We start from the raw sequence: 25,454 nt of genomic DNA, 5'->3' as shown, positions 1-25,454 counted from the left end.
CATTAGTATACCTACTGGTATTCTTATACCTATTTTATAGGTGAAGTCTAGACTCAAAAACTCATAAACTTTTTGTGGTCACAAAGTAGTATTATATTTCATATATATGTATATGTGTATATGTTATTGTTAAATTATATAACTAGTAAGTGTTCAGAGGGGAAGGATTTGGACTCTGGTCTCTCCTGACTTCCATATTGAGTGGTATTCTTTCTCTAATCCCATACTGCCAGTATTGATGCTTTTTTTAAGATTTCATTTTTCTGCCTTTCTTTTTTTTCCCCTTCAAACTTAAAAAACAACCATTTATCTGGGTAGGAATCTGTTTTTCCTATAAGGAAAATTTAAATATATAAAGTAAATGAGCCATAGGATTACATTCCAAGGCACTTAAAAATTAAAGGTCTCATTTTAAAATTTGTTCTTTTTAAATAGCTCATACTGCAAATTGACCTATTTATGAGATTGTGTATTTTTCACACTAGTGTGGATTTTTCAGGGAGACCTCAGTGTATTTAGAAAAGCTGTACTACATAGCATAAAAAGGAGAATAGTTTTCTCTCCTAAAAATGAATAAACTCTAGATTCTATTTTTCCTCTTCTTTAACTTTTCTCCAAGGACCAACCTTTTAGAAGAGTACCTAAATTCTTCTGCCGTTGGGATTCCTGATAACGAGATTAACCCATTAAACTAAAATGCATAAAATATTATCTTTTCCTAGGTGGTCTCCTTGGTGGTAGATTAATGAAAAAAGGCTCAGAGGACAATCAGGATCACTTAGTTTATACCTCTAAACATTAATTTGACTCCTAATCCTCTGATTTCAGAATCTGTATTCAGATATAGAGAGGAACTTTTGTTACCACAGGAACTCATCAATGCTAATATTCTTTTATTAAGTGAAATCAGAATTCATAAATAACTTGCAGGCATATTGGAAAAATGAGACACAGATTTTCCTTGGAGAAGAACGTAAAGAAGTTAGCTTGGATGCTTTTTTTGAGTTGTGAAGTAAAAGTGATGGTTTTAGAGTCAAAGGATCTGTGTTTAAATCCTGTGTACTCACGTCTCTGATTTGGAACAAGTCACCTAATCTTTCTGTGCCTCTGTTTCCTCATCTCTAAGATGAAGAATTTGAATTGCATGAGTGGTAAGGTTTCTTCCAACTAAGTCAGTTACTGATCCTAGGAACATTTTATCCCCAAAGGCATAAAAAAAAATCATTACATAGAGTATTTGGTTCTTTTGCCTTTTATGCATATAAGAAAAATGACTCCTGTGAAGTTTAATGCAACTTATTCATCAAAATCTCCTGCAAAGGTCGAAGAAGTCAAGTAATTAAGAGCTAGAGGAGGCCCCTAAATAGGGTCAGCTTATATTTTGCTACTTAATACCCGGGGGCTTCTATGAAAAGTGACTATCAGGCAGCACAAGAAAGGCAAAAAAGAAAAGAAAAGAAAAGAAAAAAGGCTTCAGCATCAATAGAAGAATAGCTATATGACTTTAGGAAAACTCAGATGCTTAAGAACCACAAATAGGTTGAAAATGGAACAGATTTCTCAGTATTTCTGCTCCCTTTTTAAAAAGTATTTTCTCTGTTGCACACTTCCCTCTACCACTTAAAAAGCAGAACAAAACATGCAAATAGATACAGGCAAGCAAAATAAATTTCCACATTAGTCATGTTAAAGAATGTGTATCTCATGCTATATCCTGAGTTAGTTCTTTGTGTCAGGAAGTGGATAGCATCCTTCATCAGTGGTCCTTTGGAATCATGGGCAGGGATTGCAGCAACTTAAATTAAGCCCTTTAAAGTTCTTCTTCCTAGTTCTCTGTTATAGTATAAATTTTTCTCCTGCTTTTTTCTTACTTCAGTTATGTGTCAGTTCATAACAAGTCTTCCAACATTTCTCTGAAACTATCCATTTCCTTATTTCTCCCTTCCATCTTCCCTTCCTCCCCACCCCCTTCCTGGAGCTGACAAGCAATTCCACTGGGTTATGTATGTATTATCACTCAAAACCTATTTCTATTTTGTTCATTTTTGTATTAGAGGAATATTTTAAAACCAAAACCCCAAATCATATACCCATATAAACAAGTGATAAATCATATTTTTTTTTGCTCTTCTACTCCCACATTTCATTTTCTTGATGGGGATAGTGTTCTTTCTCCTAAATCCTTCAGAAGTGTCCTGGATCATTGCATTGCTATTAGTAGCAGAGTCTATTATATTTGATTGTCCCATAGTGTTTCAGTTACTGTGTATAATGTTCTCCTGGTTCTGCTTATTTCACTCTGTATCAGTTCATGGAGGTTGTCCCTCATGGATTATTTTATTAATCAAAAATAATGGTAGTGAAGGTATTGATAACTACTGACTCACATGATAAAACCTTCTCTTCTCTATAAAGTTTTTATGAGCATGATCTAGTCATGAGATAGTTAAAAGGCTCTTGAGCATATTGAGGAGACAATAGTTGATGAAAATAAAAGAAATGGCTAGATTTTGGCAAATGATTTTCCACATGCTATATATCATTCACTTAAACTTTGCTGTTAAAGGTAGACAATATAAGACCCTACCATGTTTGTTGTTTGTTGGCTAAAAAGTAAATTGAGGGAGCAGCTATATAGCTTGGTAAATTGAGACCCAGGCATAGATGCAGGAGGTCCTGGGTTCAAATCTGGCCTTAGACACTTCCTAACTGGATAAGTCACTTAACCCCCATTGCTTAGCCCTTACTGCTCTTCTGCCTTGAAACCTATACACAGCATTGATTCTAAGATGGAAAGTAAGAGTTTAAAAAAAAAAAAAAGGTACATTTCTAGAGTAGGAAAGCACAAGATTACAAATTCCCCCCACCCCCCAACTTTATATCACCTATGCCTATATGAAGATCAAAAATGATTTCTACATGGATGCAGTCATAAAAACAATTTTGTTCAGTCATCCTCCAGTGATCACTATCGAGTAAGATAGAAAATAGGGAAATATTTTCTTGATCAAGGTGTTAATAGTGTCACATAGGATGGCTTGAGCAAATTACAATTGTTAAAAAGTTTTACTTTCAGTTGAGAGAGTCTCTAGCTATGACTCTTAAAAGATACCATCTTATGCAAGTCATAGGATCCTTGAGAATGCATCTTGTCTTTCAATGTAGAGAGAGTCTCTGTTTCTCTGTTCTCTTTCTCCCTCCTTCCCTCCCTCTCTCTCTCTCTCTCTCTCTCTCTCTCTCTCTCTCTCTCTCACTCTCTTGCGCTCTCTCGCTCTCTCGCTCTCTCTTACTCTATCTCCCCGGTTCCTCATCCCTTCCCTCCTCATCCCCCCTCTCCTCCCCACTTTTATCTTCCAGCTTACAATCAACACTGTGTATTGCTTCCAAAGCAGAAGAGTGGTAAGGGCTAGACAAGGGGGGATGTTATTTGCCCAGGGTCACACAACTAAGAAGTATCTGAGGTCAGATTTGAACGTGGGAATTTTCATCTTTGGGTCTGGCTCCCAAACCACTGGGCTACTTAGCTTCTTTTTGCCATAAAGATATTCGTTTCTATCCTGCATACCTCAAAAGGCTTTTGTGAAGATTTGGTGAGTTATGTGTGAGAGCATTCAAGGATCGTATGATGCAGATAGCTTCCTTTCACCTCCAATGTACACTGTCTTCCAAGGACCTCAGAATTCAGAAAAGGCAGTTATGTTGTTAAAACTGTTTTTGAAAATTACATTGCAATTTCAGATCTGGGTATAAAGCTTCCATGCAGGTAAAATATTCCTTGTTGAAACCAGAAAAAGAATTCTAGTCATGAGCAAATAAATGCTAGCAGTTGGAACTTGGGACTTTCCCACTAATTTGTGGATTTTCAGTTTACATCTTGAGGATACCCACAAAATTTTCAAGAACAAAGGGATCAGATTAACTTTTATTTTGAAGTAACTGAAGGAGGTGCTTTACATATTTTGCTACTTTTTTATGCTTAAAATCCTATCTTTTTTTTTAACAACCATGACTGCAACCAGGAATCAGGTTTTTTTTTTTTTTAATCTAATTTGAATAAGAAGTACAAGGAAAGAGAATTATATTAAGAAAAATCTACCTACCAGATAGATGATACAGTGGATAAAATGCTGGATCTGGAGCCAAGAAGACTTTAAATCTAGCCTCAGACCTTAATTACCCTGGGCAAGTCATTTAATTTCTTTTAGCCTTAGTTTCCTCATCTGTAAAATGGGGCTAATGCTACCTACCTCCCAGGGTTTTTGTGGGGATAAGATAATATTTTTAAATTGCTTTGCAAACTTCTAAGCGGTATAAAAACTCCAGCTATGATTAGCAAAAGGAAATCATAAAATAAAAGCTAATTTCACATGATTTTATAGTCACTGTGTGATATACTGGCTAATTGACAAAGTTCATACAAAACATTTTTAACCCTATTCCAGCAAGTTAGGGGTGGAATATAACAGAAATCATGTTAATTTTTAAATTAATATATATATATATATATATGTAATAAAAAACCTATGGGTGTATGTATTAGTTTAGTCATCTTTCATGTTTCCTTCTAAATTCATTTTCATTGGGCTCCTTTGCTAGATTGGAACTGCAACAGAAGAATTTCAGGTAGGAATGAAGCTTGAAGCAGTGGACAGGAAGAACCCTTCCTTGGTGTGTGTAGCCACCATCGCAGATATTGTTGAAGATCGCCTTCTTGTACACTTTGACAACTGGGATGATAGCTATGATTATTGGTGAGGAACCCATGTCCCTGTTCGTCCAAAATGTTGTGACTTCCCACTTGTCCAGGTACTCATGTGGAGAATGATTCCTCCCACAAATTTTGGAGTTGTTTACAGTGGCCAGGAGAGTGTTAGAGACGCTATTACAGACCCACAAGGTGCCCAGCTGGTGCATGGAACCCTCTAGAACAGTGATGGGTAAACTATTCCCCACAGGCCAGATCCAGGCCATAGTTTGCCCATCACTGCCTTAAGCAATTCCCTAATCACTACATCTGGATGGGGGTGGGGGGTGCGGCGTAGTGAAAAGAAGTGGTTAGTGTGTTCTTCAAGAAGCCTAAAGAAGAGAACATAGATTCTATAGCTCATTAAGCCAACAAGGACACCAGAAAGCACGGATGGTATTTCTCTGCCACAGCCCTACATAAGGAAGAATTAGTTATTAAAATAATTTTCTTGCTCTCCTTCCCAGAATATAGCACATAAGTATAGCTGCTTTATCTGAAAATGACTAGACCTGTATAAATTTTGATTACCCAATTAAGGAAAATGAAATGAGAGTATCATGGAAAGTATAGGTTTGAGGCAGAGGAGGTATTGTTAGTAGTTTGTGATATATAAGGATTTGTGGGACTCTAGAAAGTTATAGCATATTGAAGTACAGTTGCAGCTTACAAGATGTTTAATACAAAGTATCATACATAATATTATTTTTGACTATCTCTGATTTCAAGATAATTGTGCTTGATAACCAACACCACTCTTGAGCTCTTTCTCTAGTTTTATTTAAAATAATACTCAATTCAGTGTCACATTATATATTTTTTGGCAGGTGTGACATTTATAGTCCTTTTATTCAACCAGTTGGATGGTGTCAGAAAAATGGAAGAACTCTGATAGCACCTCAAGGTAAGTGGGTCCTCTCTTTTATCTCTAAAGAAGTCATAGTGTGAATGGCAAACTCCAGTGTGTGTTTTGGGAAATACAAAATGAATTCTAAGAGCAACAAAAGCAAAACGAAACCAAAAAGGATCTACTTCTCTCTTCAGTTGTGTATAGATGAAATCTACTTCCTCAAAAAATTATGGAATTATAAGGACAATGTAGGAAGTCATTTAAAACAAATAGTGTGAGGGGCAGTTGGGTGGCTCAGTGGAGTGAGAGCCAGGCCTAGTGACGGGTCCTAGGTTCAAATCTGGTCTCAGGCACTTCCTAGCTGTGTGACCCTTGGCAAATCACTTAACCCCTATTACCTAGTCCTTACCACTCTTCTGCCCTAGACCCAATTCACAGCATTGACTCCAAGACGGAAGGTAAGGGTTTTTATTAAAAAAAAAAATAATTAAAAAATCAAACAAATAGTGTGTCTACTAGTGATCATAGTGAATATGAAATTTTGTGAATTTGCTGGATGGTATAAGAAGGCCAAGAATTTGAATCCTACCTTGGATAATTACTGCATAGTACATGTCATAGGCAGGTTTTCTGAACCCTTAGTTTTGAAATCTATAAAATAAAGATAATAACATTATCTAAAACAAACATATAACATGATATAATATGAATTATTATTATTATTGTTATTTTGTGTATTAAATTAGTTACCATTGTATGATAACCAGGTGTTTACACATTATTATATCCAGTATTATAAATTATTTTGTGCCCACACATATCCAATTTAATTTTGGTAAGAATGTCAAGTATATTATAATGTATGGAAATCTAGAGGATGAGAAGTCATATGATGCAATATTCTTCACTCAGGCACCACAGGACCTGGCTCTAAATCCCAAATATATGCTACTCATGTGACCTAATCTCTTTTGAACTTCAGATTCCTTACTTGTAAAACGAAGGGTTTAGTCTTGATGACCTCTGAAGGCCTTTTTAATTGTAAGTCTGTGATCCAATGATTCTGTAAACATGGATTCAAAAGCTCAGACACTATACTAATTATAAATCTCTTAATAGATTAGCTAAATTGATGAGAACTCTTTCAGAGAACCTTTAAAAGGCCACAAAGTTGATCAAAGAGATGTCACATTATCCACTATAGCATTATCTAGAATCCTTTGAAAAAATCATCTTCTAATGCCTTTGCCCTTTTTGCATCTGGAACACAACAAAAAAATGAATTCTTTCTGAGTAGCTATCTATTTAATTTTAGCATGGTATTTAAATATCTGTTCACAAGGGGAAAAAAAAAATCTAACTTTTAATTTAAATACAGATCCTGTATCAACTGTTCTATGATGGACATAGTTTTCTAAAAATATCCTGAACACTTCCAGAAGTTCAGTTTTGTAATTCTAAGGATTTTATGAGAAATGGTTTTTCTCTAAGAAATTGATGATATTTAAGCTCATTACATGTGTTAAGGAGGATCTTCTAGTACAAGTAATTATTTACCCAATCTGATTTAGATAAGTCAAGTTTATACTGAGTCACTTGTCCTGTATCTGTAAAAAATGGCTAAAGCTAACTTTAGTATAATCTACTTTAAGATGAGCTGACGATTTTGTCAGATCTCAAAATACATATATAGTTGTTCTACTTGGAGTTAGCAAGATATTCCTTCCAATTTCTCTACCAATGAATACTCTCCCAGCTGATTTTCCATTGCTCTATCATCCCTAGGGGATTAAATTCAGTACTTGAGTTGAAGTCCATCACCATTATATCTCTTGGTGCTGAGAAAATCTAGAAATAGTATCCGTAATATGTTAGATAGAAACAAAGTTGGCACCATTGTTGTCATGAGCCAAGAACAGAATGATGGGAGAAAAAAAATCTTGATATTTCAGAGACTCTAGAGCCCTGGAGGGATGTGAGTAATAAAATGGATCAGTTAGTTTGTGAAAATGAATAAATTATTGAGTTCAAGTCAGTTTTATGCTGTTCAGGGGAAGAATTGGTACCTTCTCCTATCCTTTGTACAGTGTTTTTTTTTTTTTTTTTTTTTTTTTAACCCTTGTACTTCGGTGTATTGTCTCATAGATGGAAGAGTGGTAAGGGTGGGCAATGGGGGTCAAATGACTTGCCCAGGGTCACACAGCTGGGAAGTGTCTGAGGCCGGGTTTGAACCTAGGACCTCCTGTCTCTAGGCCTGACTCTCACTCCACTGAGCTACCCAGCTGCCCCCTAATGGTTTGGTTTTAATTTTAGAAATTGACTGGAAACTCTCCATTTAAAGCTCCACAGAATTTTTGGTTTAAAAAAAGAAAAAGAAAACAAAAAACGATCATGTTTGCTATTTCTGTCTTCCATGGTTACTTGGCACTTTGTGGTTGTTGTTCAGCCATATCTGATCATTTGGGGTCTTTTTGGGAAAGATTTGCCATTTCTTTCTCTAGCTTATTTTATAGATGAAGAAACTTAGCCCAAAAAGGTTGAGTGACTTGTCCAGGGTCACACAGCTAAAGTTGAGCATCTAAGGCTGGTCTTCCTTATTCCAGGCCTAGTGCTCTCTCCACTGAGCCTTTTAGCTGACTGGCCATTGCTATATCCTACAGTATTGAAGAAATTAAAGATTTCCTTATCACAGCCAGGTGAAAAGATATCAAATCTATCAAGATCAAGAAAAATGAGAATGATATGAATGTCTCTGTCTTAGTATTTAGGATAAATTAGAGAAAATATCTGTTGTGTTTCTGGCCTTAAAAGCCTTGGGGAGTTTTCTTCATTGCCACTTGCTTACTCACTTTTATCTTTGATTCTTTTTGCCTGAGGATAAGGTCTGGGAATAGTATCCTCCAGCCTTAATGTTCTTTTCAGAGAAGTAGTACCTTTGGTGGCCTAGAGTTCATGCTTTCGCAGACCACTTGATGAGAACTTTATCCCCATTTTTCAGGTCATGGCTGGTCAGTACTGGCAGGGCTTGTCTTGAGCCAGATATGAGCTTTTCATGTCAGTTTAGAAGAGTTGGTGATTGGATAGCATTTATTAATCTGAAGATAGGTTTATATGGCAAAAACAGTTTGGGCACATTTATGCATGTAGGTAACACATTGGAATACGTCTGCTAGCTGGTCCCTAACCTGGGCATCGAATCCCTCAATGATCAAGGGTTTTACTTTTTGGTCATTGCTTAGTTTAGCCTTCTCATTTTGCAGATGAGAAAACAGGGGTCGACAAGTAAACGACCAGACTCACTCAGATATTAAGGGGCAGAACCAGGGTTTAAACCCAAGTCTCTGGTTTCTTAATCTGATGGTAAATCAACTGTAGTTTCAAAGATTAGGTAACAGTTTATGGCAAAAGTTCTTAGTGTTCAGACCCAAATTATTATTTAAAAAAATTTTTTTTATCCTCCAGTAGACTTATGATGAGATGACAGAATTAAAATCAACAGGCATTTTTTTATCTTCTTCATAATTAGATGCTTAAAACATGCTTGTTAAATTAAATGGAATTGAATCAAATCAAATTTTAGCTCACCTGCATGAACTTACAGAAAATTATAAAACTATACTTTCAAAATGGCAAAAAATTTATTGAAGGTGGACTTTTTCTCTAAATTTACTTATAAGTTTTTCTATTGTTTATTTTCTTACCATATCAGTCAAACTGTCTTCTAAATCATTGCTTAGATCAGGATAGTCTGAATTATTCCTTTTTGGTTTGTCTTGATTTAAAGGTAATGTATAAGAAAGATCAGACTTTGTCTACATTAGAGATTCCCTTCTTAGAACTTTTTGAATCATTTGCTAACTGTAGTTATTTTCCTAAAGATCACTAAGTTTTTCTGTCATAATTTTAAGCCTATGGATTTTTATATCCAATTGTATTTTATGGTTGCAATTACACTCTTGTCAGAATAATGTATTTGCTTTATCAGTCATAGCTTATAGCTAATTGCTCTTCTGAGAGCAATTACAGAACTTGAAAATAGAACAGCATGTAGTTTCCCTGGTGAATATTATAATTTTTTAAGATTTTAGATAAAATATCTTGAGGAAAAATAGGTCAGTTTTAAAAACTTAAATTAAAAAATAAATAAAGAGTATTCTGCTTTCTTAAACGCATTTCAGTGTGGTATTCTCTACAATTTTTTTTATCTTTTATTAAAATTCTTTTTAGTAAAAAGTTTTAGTAAAAATTTAAAGGATTTAGTAAAAATCTTTTAATAAAGGTTATTACAAATTTGCCAGGAGCCTTCTTAATTTTTAGGGGCCAATTTATTTAAATTTAGTTTTACTTCTTTTATAAGAAATGGAGCTAAAATTATATTAAGCTATAATGTCAAAGGTCTTACTCATGATTTGGGATGGAAAATGTTATTGCCTAAGAGATTTGTTAAACCTCATGGTAAGAGTCTCTTTGACTCCCTAAAACTTCCTTTACTTATAAGATATGTGAATGGGAAATGTTCCACGAGTTGTTGTTCTAAGTACTTTTAAAAAAAATATTAGCTCATTTGATTCTCAGAACAACCTTATGAGGTTATTAACTGTTATCTCCTTTTTACAGTTGAGGAAACTAAAGCATACAGGAGTTCACCGAATTGTCTATGGTCACACAGCTAGTCAGTTTCTGAGGGCAGATTTGAACTCAGTTCTTCTTGACTCCATTCCTAGCATATTTCCTGCTGAACCAGTTGCCCCTCTGGCATTGACTTTGGTAAAAGAATACTTATGTCATTATTAGAAACTGTTATTTAAAATATTATGGGCACAGATACAAAAAGTTAATGTCTGAAGGATTGCATGATCATTGCTCCTCTTTTTCTCTCATAGGTCATCCTGATCCAGAAAATTTTTCTTGGCCAGACTACTTGAAAGCTACTCAGTCTTCTACAGTTCCGGTGAAAGCTTTTAAGATGGTGAGTGTGTGCCTGTTCTTGTATCTACTTCTCTTTTCCATAGCTAAGGAACAGTAGCACAAGGTGGCAGGTCTTTCTGATTCTATCCAGTCCAGCATTGGACTGCCCTTGAGTGTAGGAGGGCACAAAGAAGGGATATCAGAGAGTGTCCAAATGGGAGAAGTATGCCCAAACCTGGGATGTGGCAGCTAGACTACATTTTTCTTTACATTGCAGGCTGAAGATTATGTATTTTAGCTTAGAGGATAAATGTTGTTTGGTTGTTTTCTGATCCCATTTGGAGTTTTCTTGGCAAAGATACCATTTCCTTCTCCAGTTCATTTTACAGATGAGGAAACTGAGTCAGAGGGGTTCAGTGACTTGCCCAGGGTCATATAGCTAATAAGTGTCTGAAGTCAGATTTGAATTTATGAAGATGAATCTTCCTGATACCGAGCCCATTGAAGCTCTAGGAAACTCTGCCAGTAGGCTAGGCGAGTGGCCACAAGAGACTGAACTATGTAAGAGGAGAAAGCATCATAGATGCAGCAGGCATTTTTAGGGTAAAATTTTCAAAATTTGGTGACTGAGTGACTATGGACAATAATGATACAGTCATTCAAGATAACTCCAAATTTCTGATGTCACATGACTACAAAGATGCCCATGCCCTCGAGAAATGGGCAATGTTCAGTGAAGCCATGGAAACTTTCCTGTAAGAAAATGTATTCCCTAAAGAACTGGAGGAATTCCATGTGAACTGGAATGACCTCCAGGAATTGATGCAGAGTCAAAGGAACAGAACCAGGAGAACATTATACACCGAGGCTGATACCCTGTGGTACCATCGAACATAACGGACTTCTCTACTAGCAGCAGTGCAAGAATCCAGAGCAAAGCTGAGTGACTTATGAGAAAGAAAACTACCCACATTCAGAGGAAGACCTGTGAGAGGAGAAACACAAAAGAAAAACAGCTGCTTGAACACATGGGCTGATGGGGATATTATTGGGGATGTAGACACTAAACAATAACTCTAGTCCAACTATCAATAATATGGAATTAGGTCTTAATCAATGATACATGTAAAACTCAGGGGAATTGTGCGTTGGCTAAGGGAGGTTAGGGGGCTTTGGGGAAAGGGAAAGAACATAAAATATGTAACTAGGAGAATATATTCAAAATTAAAATAAAAAAAATACATTCCCTCTAAGTTAAAGGGCCCAGCAGGCCTGGATGATCCAAGAAGAGTTAGGAGATACATCATTGCTGAACATAAACATTTGGGCTGAAGTAGGCATGGTGGAGTGCTCAGAGCCTGTTTGGACATCGAAGATGTCTGGGTCATTCAGTGCCTCCTGGCCCATTGCTGCTTGTCCTCACTTTTGTCTGGCTACTGGACGTGGATGACTCTGGAGAGAGAGCAAGGCTGAGGACTTCGGCAACACTGTCTCCCTTCAATCTAATTCATGTGCAAGATGGTACATTGCACCATGATACCACTGGTCCTCTGAAAATGAGATGAAGAACAACAAGAGCAGCCTAAAGCGTGCCATCAAGCCTTTGGAAACTAATGCAGTCACCAAGCAGGAGAGCAGATGGAGGGAGGAGGACATCGGGCCAGAGGGAGCCTGGTGGGGTGTTCCTTTTTAGTGGTCAGAAGGCGAATGGTGATCTAGCAAAAGGCACTCAGCCAGAGAGCCTTCATTCAGATGGAGGAGAGCCTAGCGATCACAGGGCCCCAAGGACAGGGTCTGAGGGAACATTTTGAACTAAAGGCTAGCCTGCTAAAAAGGGAGCCACAAGGGGGAAGTGTTAGGGGGGTGGAGTGACGGGGGATGACCGAATCATCTAGAAAATCAGTTTTAAGGATGTCTTAACTAGATTTCTTTCCCTTTGTATTTATCTTTTAAGAAAACAACCATAGGATAGGAAATGGGTAGTTGAAAGTTTTATCCAGAAAGTACTTTCTAGGGCAGTGATGGTGAACTTTTTAGACACTGTGTGGCACCCCCCGCACCCCCCCACTGGGTGCTGTGGCTGCTCATCGTCCCCCTACCCCCAGACTGTGGCGGGAGAAAGAAAGGGAGAAAGCAGCTCCGCCCAGGGCCCTCTGCTTTTCTAGTAACTAATTGGTGGGTGATGGAGGCACCCATAGAGAGGGCTCTGTGGGCTATCTTTGGCACACATGCCATAGGCTCGCCATCATGGTTCTAGGGTATATTCTTCTACTCTGATACATGTCTAGTTCATTCTTTTCTAACTAATTGCTTCAGTCTCTTTATTCATCTTATTCAAAAGCCTTGACCATCTTTGAATTACATTATAAATCCCTTATCCTGATTTTTAAGACCCTCTACATTCTGGTTCCTATCTCCATATCCAGCCATTTATCATTTTATTCCTGTTTCTATATTCCATATTCCACTTAAGCTAGATTATCCCTTATTCTCCCTTCTGCTTTTCTCATTTTTTGAATGCCTATTCTAAACCATCTAGTTGCCCCTTTCCTATCATTAACATACACATACACACACACACACACCACACACACACACACCCCACACCACACACCCCTTATCTTCTATCTTAGAATTGATACTAAGTATCTGTTCCAAGGCAGGAAAAAGGAAAGGGCTCAGCAATGAAGTTTAAATGACTTGCTCAGAGTCACACAATTAGGAAGTGTGCAAGTCCACATTTCAACCCAGGACTCCAGGTCTGGCTATATCAATCCACTCAGCCACCTTAGCTGCCCCGCTCATGACTATTTCTTGAAATTGTTTCTTTCTCATCACCAGTTGTCACTGTTGCCATAATTTTTTTTGCTGATTCCTGGTTAATTGGTTAATTGGACATGAACCATTACATCCCCCCCCCCCCCCCATATCTCGCTCTCACTCTCTCTCTCTTGCTCTCTCTTGCTCTTTTTTGCTCTTTCTTGCTCTTTCTCTCTGTCTCTGTCTCTGTCTCTTCCTCTATGTTTCTCTCTCACTCTTGCTCTTTTTCATTCTCTTTCTGTCTGTCTCTCTCTTGTTCTCTTTATGTTTATCTCTATCTCCCTTCCTCCCTCCCCCCCTCTCTTTCTCTTTCTCTCAGTTCTCTTAAAACTGTATCTAAACTTCTCCCATATGTATACCACATTATTCCTTATATCATAGTTATTTATGCACATGTCTAATCCCCCATTATGTTTAAACTTTAATAGCTTAAACCTACACTAAGACTTTTGGGACACCCTATAGTCTAAGTTCTTTGATGGCAAGAACTGTGTCTTAGCTCATGTTTTTGTCCCTTGTGCCACATCCATAGTAACTCATTAAGAGATGCTTAGTAAATCAATTTTGCCTCATAATAGATTGACCTCAATCACAAAATCTTAGATTTAGGCCATCTAGGACAATCTCTACTTGAATGAGAATCCATCCATTACATTACTCAGAAAGTATCTCCCAGTTTTTACTTGAGCACCTCCATTGAGGCCGAACACTTTTAACTCCCAAGACATCCCATTATAGGCTTGGAAAACTCTCTGGAAATTTCTTTTGAACATTTTCCTTCTATTAGACTTCATTGTTTCTTCTTTTGTCATTTCCACCCATTGTCCCTAGACCTACCCTTTGGAGTCAAGCAGGACAAGTCTAATTCTTCTGCCCTGTGCCAGTCCTTCAGATATTTGAAGATACCTGTCATGTCCCTCCTGGATCTTTGCTTCTTTCTCCTAAAAATCTCAAGTTTGTTCAGCCAGTCCTAGAGTCAATTGAATTTCATCCTCCCTTCTGCTCTCCCCATTTGCTTTCTCCAGTTTATCAATGTCCTTCATAAAATGTGGTGCCCACCTCTGATCACAGTGATTCTGCTACGATCTAATAAGGACAAAGTCTTAAAGGAATATAACCTGTGGTACAAAATAAGTGGTGTTTATAATGATGATGTTGATTACCCTAAAACATTATCTTTGAATAGAAATAGTTCTACTTGGACAGGCAGTATGCTATTCAGTTGAATTTTTGAAAGAGTTATTATTAGGATCCAATTTCAAGGAACATATAAGTATGTAGCTTCTAAGAGCAGGGCACTGCTAATATAAAGCCCTTAAATTTGAATGGGAGTCAGAGCATTTAGGTGGCTCAATGGATAGAGAATCAGGCCTGGAGATAGGAAGTCCTGGGTTCAAATCTAGCCTCAGAAACTTCCTGCCTGTGTGACCCTGGGCAAGTCACTTCACCCCCATTGCCTAGTCCTTATGACTCTTCTGATTTAGAACCAATATGTAGTATTGACTCTAAGATGGAAGGTAAGAGTTTAAAAAATGGAATAAGGAATATGTGTTATTATTATGACCTAAAAGAATAGTATAAGGGCAAAAGAGTGGTCTGAATAAGATGCTGTTCAGAATTTAGGATGAAAATCACAGGGTTGCAGATTTTGAGGTAGATGAATTCCCAGAAATAATTAAGTCCAACTTCTGTAAGGGGGAAAAAGGGGTTTTATGGGTTCAGTATATTAAAGGTGGTCACCAGAGGATTGAACTATTATTAATCCTCAATTAAGAATAATCTCAAATCAAAATTGAATTTTATGGAAATTTATTTGAGAGAGAGAGAGAGAGAGAGTATGGAGATAAGAATCTATCCCACTGATTAGTCCAGGTAAATCTTAACCCTCAGCCCAGGGTTAAAGGGCCTGAGGCCCGGAGGTGAATGGAGCAAACTCCACTCACAGAGTCTATAAAAGGAAGTTTCCCAATAGAAATTCAGGAAGATTCAGTCTTTAAACTCACCACGTGGAATAGTCTTGGTCACAAACCAGTGAAGCTCCCTCAGGTCTCCTTCACCTCACCAGTTGTAGCCTCACTCCCCTCAAGTTCAAATAGTTACACCCCAAAATTCATTTTAGATTGTCTTGATTCAGTGTAGATTTCTGCAGGCATCTTTTCTGGATCATCTTGATTCAGTGTAGGTTTCTGCAGACAAATTGTCCATTTTCTGGTTCCAAAGCATTTGCAGACTTCTTTTTCTGAAAAAATTTTCTCGAACAAAATTTTAAGGCTTGTATTTTTATAAAAATACAATCCCCCCTGAAGAGGGTGTTTAAAAAGGAAACACTCAGATCAGCTCAGAATACATTGTTGAATTATGGGGTGTATGAGTCAATTTTCAAAACAAAAACCAAAAATATAAGAAAATTAAATTTTGGGGAGATAAAAAATTCAAAATAAGAATGAAAATATCAAAAAATCTACATATGTAAAATTTTTAAGTAAACAAGAATGAATTCATAACAGGCCCTTGTATTAGGGTCCAATTAAAGTAAATTCTGTACCATAAATCTATAAAACAAAAAGTAATATTGCACTTACCCATTGGCAGCCAAGACTATAGCAAGTTGGCATATCATGAAAGAAAAGAGAACTAGATTTTTATGTAAGAGGGAAGTGTACATTCCCTGTTCTGATTTCGCTTCATTCTCAAGGATAGGAGAGCCAGAATGATGATGGCCAACCTTCTGTACTTGACTGGCAATGTAGTATGAAGAGTCCTACGAACATATGTCAAGCGTCACAACTTCGAGTCTCACACTAGGTTCAAGTCCTTTAGTATTGGCATAGAAGTTAAACAATCCTACTTTTTTTACCTTGTGCTCCATGGCACAGTGCAGTTTCTCATCAATCCCAATGGGACTGGTTAGTCTCCATGACCTTGTGCTTTTTGCACTGTATGGTGGCTCTGTTGTTCCCTTCTTCTAGAATCAGACATAATCATTAATCATAGTCTTATAATATTTAATAATAAATGACAGATTACCATAGTCTAGGAATTTTGGGGTATGCATTAATATTATAGCAAATATGTTTTAAACATATTACTGCAGAATCAAAAATTAATATTGATTATATGTACTTTAAGTACAAGAAATTTTTAAAAATGGGAAAAAATAAAATATTCTATTAGAAAAGTAAAAGGCAATAGCCAAATAAAAATTCAGGAATTCATTGTGTTCCCAAAATGGTGTCCACTTTTTATGGACTATTATCTCCAATTCTTATAATAGGATACAGTGAATCAGTTTCAATAGAAGGTACTCTCTTTACATGTGAGTGATGAATCCGAGAGTCCTTTTCTCCAATTTTATAGCTGTTGGAGTGGTTAACAATATTTAAAATGGACATTCTCAGGAAGGCTGAGTTGCTCCAGTACACTGGAAATTCTTTATATATACCTTGTCTCCTGGGTTCAGGTCATGAAGTGAAAAATCTGTGGGTCGTGCTTGTACTGCAGTTCCAGATTCTTGGAGTTCACGCAGTTTATGCTGCAATTCCTGTATATAGGAAGCAACTGAAGTATCTCCTCCTAATAGTGATGTATATGCCAGAGAAAAAGGCTTAGCCTGTAGAGGGGGATGTCTAAAAAGCATCTAATATTGTGAGATATGTAGATCTCCCCTGGGGCTGCTTCTAAGATAAAATAGAGGTAAAGGGAGAATTTCAGGCCATTTCAAATGTGTCTCAGTGCATAATTTGCCAATCATAGTTTTAAGTTCTCTGTTCATCCTTTCAACTTGGCCTGAGCTCTTGGGGTGATATGGTACATGGAATTTGGGAGTTATCCCCAAACAGGAATATATTTCAGATAAAACTGAATCAGTAAAGTGACTTCCCCTGTCTGAGTCAATACGTGCAGTCAGGCCAAAATGAGGAATGATTTCTTTTAAAAGCACCTTGGCAATAAAAGCCGCTGTGGCTTGGGCAGTAGGAAATGCTTCCGACCATCTGGTCAGTTGATTCACTATGACTAGGCAAAATTTATATTGTCCAGCCTTTGGCATTGTTATGTAATCAATTTGCAGGTACTCAAAAGGTATGCAAGCTAGAGGAAGCCCACAAAAAGCTTTGCCAAGAAAGGCATGTTGGTTATATGCTTGGCAGGTAGGGCAAGCTGCATACACTTTAGAGACTATAGTGGTTATGCCAGGAGCTATCCGTACCCTTTTAACAGAGTCCACGATGCCCTGGGTACTAAAATGACCATTTTTATGAATAGATTGGCAAATTTGTTGATAAAAGTTTCTAGGGATCAGAGGTTTTCCTTCAGAGGACACCCATACTCCATTAATTTGTTTAGCTTTAAAGTTCTGCTTCCATTTTTTCACTTCCTTCTCATTATAGGAAAGTGATAAATTTAAGTCATCAGTAGTTGTCAATGTTAAAATCAATTCAGGCCCTGCTATGGCTGCTAGCTTTGCAGCAGTATCTGCCCGGTCATTTCCCCTAGAGACAAGGTCAGTTTCACCTGTATGGGCAGAGCAGTGAACTACAGCTAGGACTTTGCGTAGCTGGAGGTCAGAAAGAACTTCATTAATAATTTTTGCATTAGCTATAGTTTTTCCAGCTGAGGTTAAAAATCCTCTCTGAAGCTATAACATACCCACTGAATGGCAAATTCCAAAAGCATATCTGGAATCTGTATAAATTGTTGCCTTTTTATTTTTGGCAATTATACATGCATGTTTTAGGGCTATGAGTTCTGCGCCTTGAGCACTTAGATTTGAGGGCAGTGAGCTGACCATACAGTGTCAAATTCTGTGACTACAGCAGCTCCAGTGTAGCATATGCCATCCCTCATAAAAGAAGAACCATCAGTAAATAGGACTATATTTGGACTTTTTCTCCCTTACACTTCTTAATTTTGTAAATGAGGAAATTAAGGGAAGAAAGATAAGTGATTCACCAAATACACAGCTAGTATTGTTTGGGAGGTGCGATTTGAACCATGATTTTCCTGAATCCCAGTCCAGTACCTCATCTACCACTCCAGCAGTGCTCAGACTTTTTACACTTTTATAAATTGTTTAGCTTTGGAACTTCTGTTTATATTTGTTTTATCTGTAGATATCTATTATATTAGAAATTAAAACATAAAATTTAAAAATATTTATTGGTTCATTTTAAAAGAAGAAATAGACCCATTATAGTTAACATAAACATTTTTAGAAGAATAACTGTATATTTCAAAATAAAAATAGTGAGTTGAGTGGCATTATTTTACATATTTTTACAGATCCAGTATCTGGCTTATAGAAGACAGATGGATTCTCATATCTGTTTCTGCATTCAATTTGTTGTGATAGGTTGTTTTGGTTTAAGTATATGAAGAAACTCTGCCCACTCACATATATGTAGTTGGAAAAGAGGGGAGAATTTTAACATATGTTGATATTTTAATGGGCAGTTAGGTGGTGCCTTTAATAGAGCAGTGGCCTTAGAGGCAGGAATATCTGAGTTAAAATCCAACCTCAGATACTTACTAGCTGTGTGACCCTGGGCAAGTCACTTTACTGCGCCCCAGTTTCTCATTTGTAAAATAAGCTGAAGAAGGAAATGACAAACTCAGAAAAATCTCTGACGAGAAAATCCCACATGGGGTCACAAAGAGACACAACTGAAATGACTGAATAACAGCAACAACATTCTTTTAATGCTCATGTCTTAGTATTATTATCTCCCAGGGTCACTGACAGGGTCTCAAGAGCCTTTGGGGGTTGGCAGATCCCAGCTCTATGGACCTCTGTGTTGTGGAGGGGTGGGCAGCATTGGGGGTAACTTTATGGAAGGGCTGATAGGAGTGAGGTTCAGAAGAAAGGGAAGCAGGGGGCAGCTCGGTAGCTCAGTGGATTTAGAGCCAGGCCTAGAGACAGGAGGTCCTGGGTTCAAATTTGACCTCAGACACTTTCTAGCTCTGTGTGACCCTGAGCAAGTCACTTGACCCCCACTGCCTACCCTTACCACTCTTCTGCCTTGGAGCCAATACTCAGTATTGACTCTAAGCCAGAAGGTAAGGGTTAACCAAAAAAAAAAAAAGAAGAAGAAGAAGAAGAAAGGTCAGATGCTTGGGGGAGCATGTCTTTGCCAGGCCATGCAGTAGAAGAAATAAGGAAGAGAAAGGACAAAAATAGTGAGTAGTGAGTCGTCTAATTGGGCTGTCATATAAAATACATCAAAGGGAATTGTATGAGAGAAAGCTAGAAATAGACAGCAACCATGTTATGGGTGAGGCAGTAGATATAAAATACCTCCATAGAGAGTGTCTATAAAATAAGGTGGTCCCATCCTAAGGAAACAAAGATTCATAAAAGGTTTGAATAGAAGGTGATGGGATCCTGAGCCCCCCATTACGAGTGTTCTGATAACTATGTGGCTAATTAATTGGAGAGAAAATTAGAAAGTAGAGAAATTGGTCATGGGCTGTCCAGTGAACAGGCTCCTATAGTCATCTCTCTCTATGAGCTTAGGAGGTTGCTGTGGGAGTGAAAAAGAAGGGACAGAATTTTAATGGGAATCATTCAAAGATAATGCCAAGGTTGGCAGACCAAGAGGCCAGAAGTGGGTGGTACCCTCAGGAGAAGGTAACAGGCGGCCAGGCTTTGCAGATAAAAGAATTGGTTGGTTCGCTTTTATCTGTGTGGAGTTTTATACATGTTGAGATATTGCTTAGACATTGATATTTTAGGTCATAGGATGAAATTTTAAAAGAACTTAGAAATTATGTAGTGCAACTACTCTCATCTTATTGGTTATGGAAATGATGCTTGAAACATTAATTTGCTTGTTTCAGAGCACCTTGGTAACCAGATTGTATTTTGAAGATTGAAAGGAATATTAGAAATTAAAGAAAAGGGAGTGGAATAGGTTCAGAAGAAGAAACTGAGGGTGAGAAGTAATGTGACTTGCTTGCCCAGATTAAGAGATCTATTAAATAGGATAGTTAGCATTTAAATTAAATGGACAACAACTAGGTGATACAGTGGATAGAGTGCTAGGCTTGGAGTCAGGAAGACTACTCTTCCCAAGTGGAAATCCAGCCTCAGGCATTTACTAGTTTTGTGACCTTGTGTAAGTCACTTAACCCTGTTTGCCTCAGTTTCCTCCTCTGTCCAATGAACTGGAGAAGGAAATGGCAAACCACTTCAGTATCTTTACCCAGAAAATCTCTAATGGGATCACAAAGAGTCAGACAGAACTGAAATAACTGAATAACAACAATCAAAAAGATTTAAATAATAGATTTGGTGCTATAAAGGACTTCAGAGTTCATAAGAGTCTAATGTGTCCATTTTACAAATGAATAACTCAGGCTCAGTGAAATTTAATGACCTGATCTTGACCTCATAGCTAGAGGGTAGCTTTATAGGTAAAATTCAAACTTTGGTCTTCCCAATTCTACAGTCAGCATTTTAGGCATTGTACCTTATAATGAGGTATTTGAATCCTTTTTGATTCATAATTTCGAGCACCTATAAAACAACAACAAACCTTTAAACCCTATATTTTAAGAGTTGTTAAAGAGTGTAAGAATTAAAATTTAGTTATTATAGTTATATCTTTAAAATATGTGGCCGCCAGGAATCAACAATTCAGGTTGATTCCGTAATTAAATCAGACCCAAGTCAGCATCGGGTTGAGGAGTTTATTTACAATCAGGAAAGTGAGTAGGGATAAAGAGAAGAGGGAGGTAGAAGACTAAATAAATGAAGCTGTAAGCCGCAAGGCCCAACAGCCGGATAGGCAGAGTTTCGAATTGGCCCAGCTAGGCCAAGGAAGCCAGCCTAACTTACCCACGTGACAATACAGAGTGTAAGCTGTCTGTGGTCTCAGGAGATGCTTCTTCTTCCAGTTCCAGACGCCAACTCCCCCTACAGGAAGTTCACTAACTTACTTAAAGAGAATGTGCCTTTCATCACTTCCTGTGGTCCACCTCTAATTCAAATGGACAAATGGCAGTTCCTACATTGATTTGGACTGCCCAAAGGGCAGTCCCTTATTCTTGATTTGTTACTTATTGTCACGTGTGGGTAACTCTCTCCCCTCCCCACTAAGGGAGGTGGGAGTGACATCATTAGCACGCCTGGGTTGGGTAGATTTTTGACTATTAATGGGATCGAGCTAATACTATTTACACAAGAGGCAGTGTTGTGTAGTAGATGGAGACCCGAATTCAAGTTTTGTCTCTGACACATACTAGCTTTGTGGCATTGGGCAAATAATTTAACTATTCCATCTTCTACACCAGTTATCTCTTCTTCCATTTCTCATCTCCTGTTATCAATGGACAACTGATAAGTTACTCTTAAACCATTTGTTCTTTTCTCTAAAAATACATTTTTAATATCTTATATTTTAAAATCATTTGTATTTTCTAATATATTCCTCCTACCTGAGAACAACTCCCCATAAGAAACAATAAATAAAAAGGTAAGGTGATGGGAAAGAAAAAGTGCTACTATAAATATTTTGAAATATTTGAGACTTTTATATTTTTGTCATTGATTTCCTTGGAGGATATTCTTAGCAATAGAATCTGTGGATCAATGGTAATGGATATTTTAGTCAGTTTCTTCACTTAATTCCAAATTGCTTTTCAGATTGGTTGGACCAATGTAATATTCCGCCCAGCAGTACATTTTTATGCCTCTTTTATTTTAAAATCATTCCTCAAACTGACTAAATCTCTTTTTTGCCATACTTGCTAATTTATAAAACCTTAGCATTTTTTACTTTTGTATTTTCTTTATTTTTAATGATTTAGATGATTCTTTCCTTTGATTATTAATAATTTTTAATTATTTAGATAACCCCTTATGTCCTTTAGCTTATCTATTTGGTAATAGCTTTTGACTTTATATATTTCTGTTATATTCCTATAAATCTTGGATGTCAAGTTATTATCAGAAATAATTGATTAAAATTTTTTTTTCAGTCAACTTCTTCCCTTATTATTCTAGTTACAGTAATTTTGTGCAAATGCTTTAAAAATCTCCTATCTTTGAACTGACCTATTTTGTAATTTATCTATTCTTTGTTTGGTTAAGAATTCTTAACTAATATTGCATTTTAATAGAAGAATAAAAAAAATAAGAGAATAGTGTCCAGGGAAAGATGATTTTTATATTGGGAATTATCTTAACTCTTACCCCTCAAATAAATAAATAAATAGATAAAGAAACAGATACACACAATATACAAACATAAATTATGTATGTAGCTACACATACAAAGATACATGTGTATATCTATTCAGGTTTCCCCTTCAGCATTGCAGGGATTAGGGGATATAGTGTCCCTACCAACTGGAAAATCCATGAAATAGGGTTTTTGTTTTTTTTTTTTTTGCCAGAAAAAGTCTGAATTTTTAAAAATGGGTAACTGAATATTTTCATTGTCCCAAATAGCCATTAAGAAATGATTCATAGGCTTTATTAGATAAAAGAAATCATTTAAATGAACAAAAAGAAATATTTCATCTCTCTGACTCATTTGAGCAGTTAGTTGAGGTTAATTTTCTGCCATGATGAAACTGGACACTAGTTCAGTCCTATGTTTGGGTTCGGGGATCTGTATTCAAATACAGACTCCCTAGGTTAATAGTTACGTGACTTGATACGAATAAATCGCTTAACCCTCCTAGGCCTTAATTTTCCCAACTGTCTAATAAGTAAATTAGGCTAGATGACCTTTAATGTCCTATCAAAGTAATTAATAATGACATTAAACATGGCTTACATTTCCTCTTAGAATGAATTTCACCAAGAAATATTTGCTTTGCCAGGGTCGTGTGTGTCTGTGTTTAATTTATTCTATTTCCTAAATAATCCAAGTATTAAAGAGCAAATTGATTTTAATTTTCTGCTGTCTTTTTTGACTTTGGATTGCTCTGATGTAACCCATCTTTCTGATATCTGTTGCAGCGAAAGCCTCATGGATTCCTAGTGAATATGAAACTTGAAGCAGTAGATAAACGCAATCCTAGTTTAATTCGTGTTGCCACCATTGTAGATGTAGAAGACCAAAGAATAAAGGTAATAGTTTCAGATTATTAATTCTCCACTCTCCAAATCCTGATTTGGTTCTGTTTCCAGAATGTCACCACATTTGCCATCTTGCAAGGAGCAAAAGCAATCTGCCTCTGTGAATATAAAGCCTAATATATAGATAAGAGTGCAACCTTGTCCTTAATGGAGATAGGTATAATAAAAGCTGCAAGTCCTTCCCTCTAAAGAATTCCAAGTACAAATGTGCCTGATTTATTGAGAAATCAAGAGAAATGAGACTGACCTCATTTATGAAAACAAGCTTTCCTGAGTACGATTAGTCCCTGCACTCTCATTTATTAAGGAGTGTGTAGAATATGTGTGCTAGAAGTGACTCATGATCTTTATAGAGATGCTAATATATTTTCCATTTAGGCCTTCACTAGAGTTTCTTGCATTCTGATAGCATCATTTGTTTTTTCACCCCAAAGCAGCTGTGCCATTGCAGTCCTTGACAACACCCAACACAGTTTTGCTTTTTCCTCTTATCTAAATCAAATTGAACAGAATAGAAATGCAATCCTATTTCTGTAACTAAAAAAAGAGATTAGGTTTTGAGGTAACATTTTGATTAATAATAGAATCTCTGTGCTTCCTCAAGATGATGTATATTTTTTAAAAATCAAAAGCCCTAAATTTTTTTTTATGCTCAGAGCCTAAAGCCTCTGTGTAATTCATTAAATCATTGAAGTCATATGACTTCATTTCAGAAATCATTTTTTACCCAGGCACAGTTCATTTTCATAATAAAAAAATGAAACCAACATAATTTGAATAGATGCCATGCAAAAGGCAGTTTTGATTTTAGGCTTGATACACACATGGTCAGTCAAAGAAATGGCCTTTGATGTATTGCCATAGAAATTGTAATATACAAAGTAGCTCAAAAGACATTTCAGATGCATCTTATAGAGAATCATCTAATGAGGTACTATTAATAAATATGAGAAGTTAGCCATACATTCTAGGAGCAATGGAGATTTAATGCCTGAAGGGTTCTTTTTACGTCATCTAGTCCTTTCATTTTACAGATGAAGGAAATGAGGCCTAGATAAGTGGAGTTAGTTAAGTGACAGGGCCAAAATTTAAATCCAATTGTGATGTGACTCTAAATTAAGTTCTCCTTCCTCTGTCATGTTGCCAACTGGAGGTTAACAGCCTGTTGGGTTTTAAAAGTAGAAGGAATCTTAAAGGTGCTCTAGTAAAAATTCCTCATTTTAGAAATGAAGAAATTCTGGCCTAAGAACATAGTTAAGATGAATTACCCTAATATGACAGAGTATTAGATATTAGACTGATTGTATCTTTTTTTTTTCTTTTTTAAACCTTTACCTTCCATATTAGAATCCATATTGTATATTAGTTCCAAGGCAGAACAACAGTAAGGGCTAGGCAATGGGGGTCAAGTGACTTGCCCAGGGTCACACAGCTAGGAAGTATCTGAGGCTAGACTGCTTGTGTCTGCATTACCTGTAGATCTCTGTGCTCAAGAAAAATTCTAGCAAAAATCTTAATCTGTTTTGTAGGATGAAAGAATGATTCATTTAGTACCTTACTTTTTGTAGGATGAAAGAATGATTCATTTAGTACCTTACTTTTATTTAAAAACTTAATATTAATTGCCATTATTTTGAACTTTGTGTGGCTGCATATTTTATGTTTTGCCCATCCAGCATTTCACTCAATTTTGAATGCGATTTTCTTAAACTTTTTTTTTTCTTTTTTTTTTTTAAACCCTTAATTTCGGTGTATTGTCTCATAGGTGGAAGAGTGGTAAGGGTTGGCAATGGGGGTCAAGTGACTTGCCCAGGGTCACACAGCTGGGAAGTGTCTGAGGCTGGGTTTGAACCTAGGACCTCCTGTCTCTAGGCCTGACTCTCACTCCACTGAGCTACCCAGCTGCCCCCTTTCTTAAACTTTTTAAAAAAAGCAATTAGTATATTTTTTGGTTTAACATCTATATGGAATAACATTTTACTTATTCAACCTGTTCTCAAGAGTTGTGTGTAAATGGAATTAACTCTAGCCGATTCATAGTCAAAACT

The 25,454-nt window shown here is 36.7% G+C and overlaps 1 protein-coding gene across 1 annotated transcript in view; it reads left to right on the top strand.

Annotated features, from left to right (window-relative positions):
* L3MBTL4 (L3MBTL histone methyl-lysine binding protein 4) overlaps positions 1-25,454 on the top strand; it is a 435,253-nt gene that overhangs the window by 81,309 nt on the left and 328,490 nt on the right. Inside the window, 4 exon segments of the mRNA XM_044666781.1 lie at positions 4,597-4,751; positions 5,572-5,648; positions 10,478-10,563; positions 23,287-23,397. Coding sequence (XP_044522716.1) covers positions 4,597-4,751; positions 5,572-5,648; positions 10,478-10,563; positions 23,287-23,397 — 429 coding nt within the window.

The sequence above is a fragment of the Gracilinanus agilis genome, chromosome 1, assembly GCF_016433145.1.
Source record: "Gracilinanus agilis isolate LMUSP501 chromosome 1, AgileGrace, whole genome shotgun sequence".
NCBI lineage: Eukaryota > Metazoa > Chordata > Mammalia > Didelphimorphia > Didelphidae > Gracilinanus > Gracilinanus agilis.
Note: the sequence above shows the minus strand (reverse complement) of the source record. Positions and strands in the feature narration are given on the sequence as shown.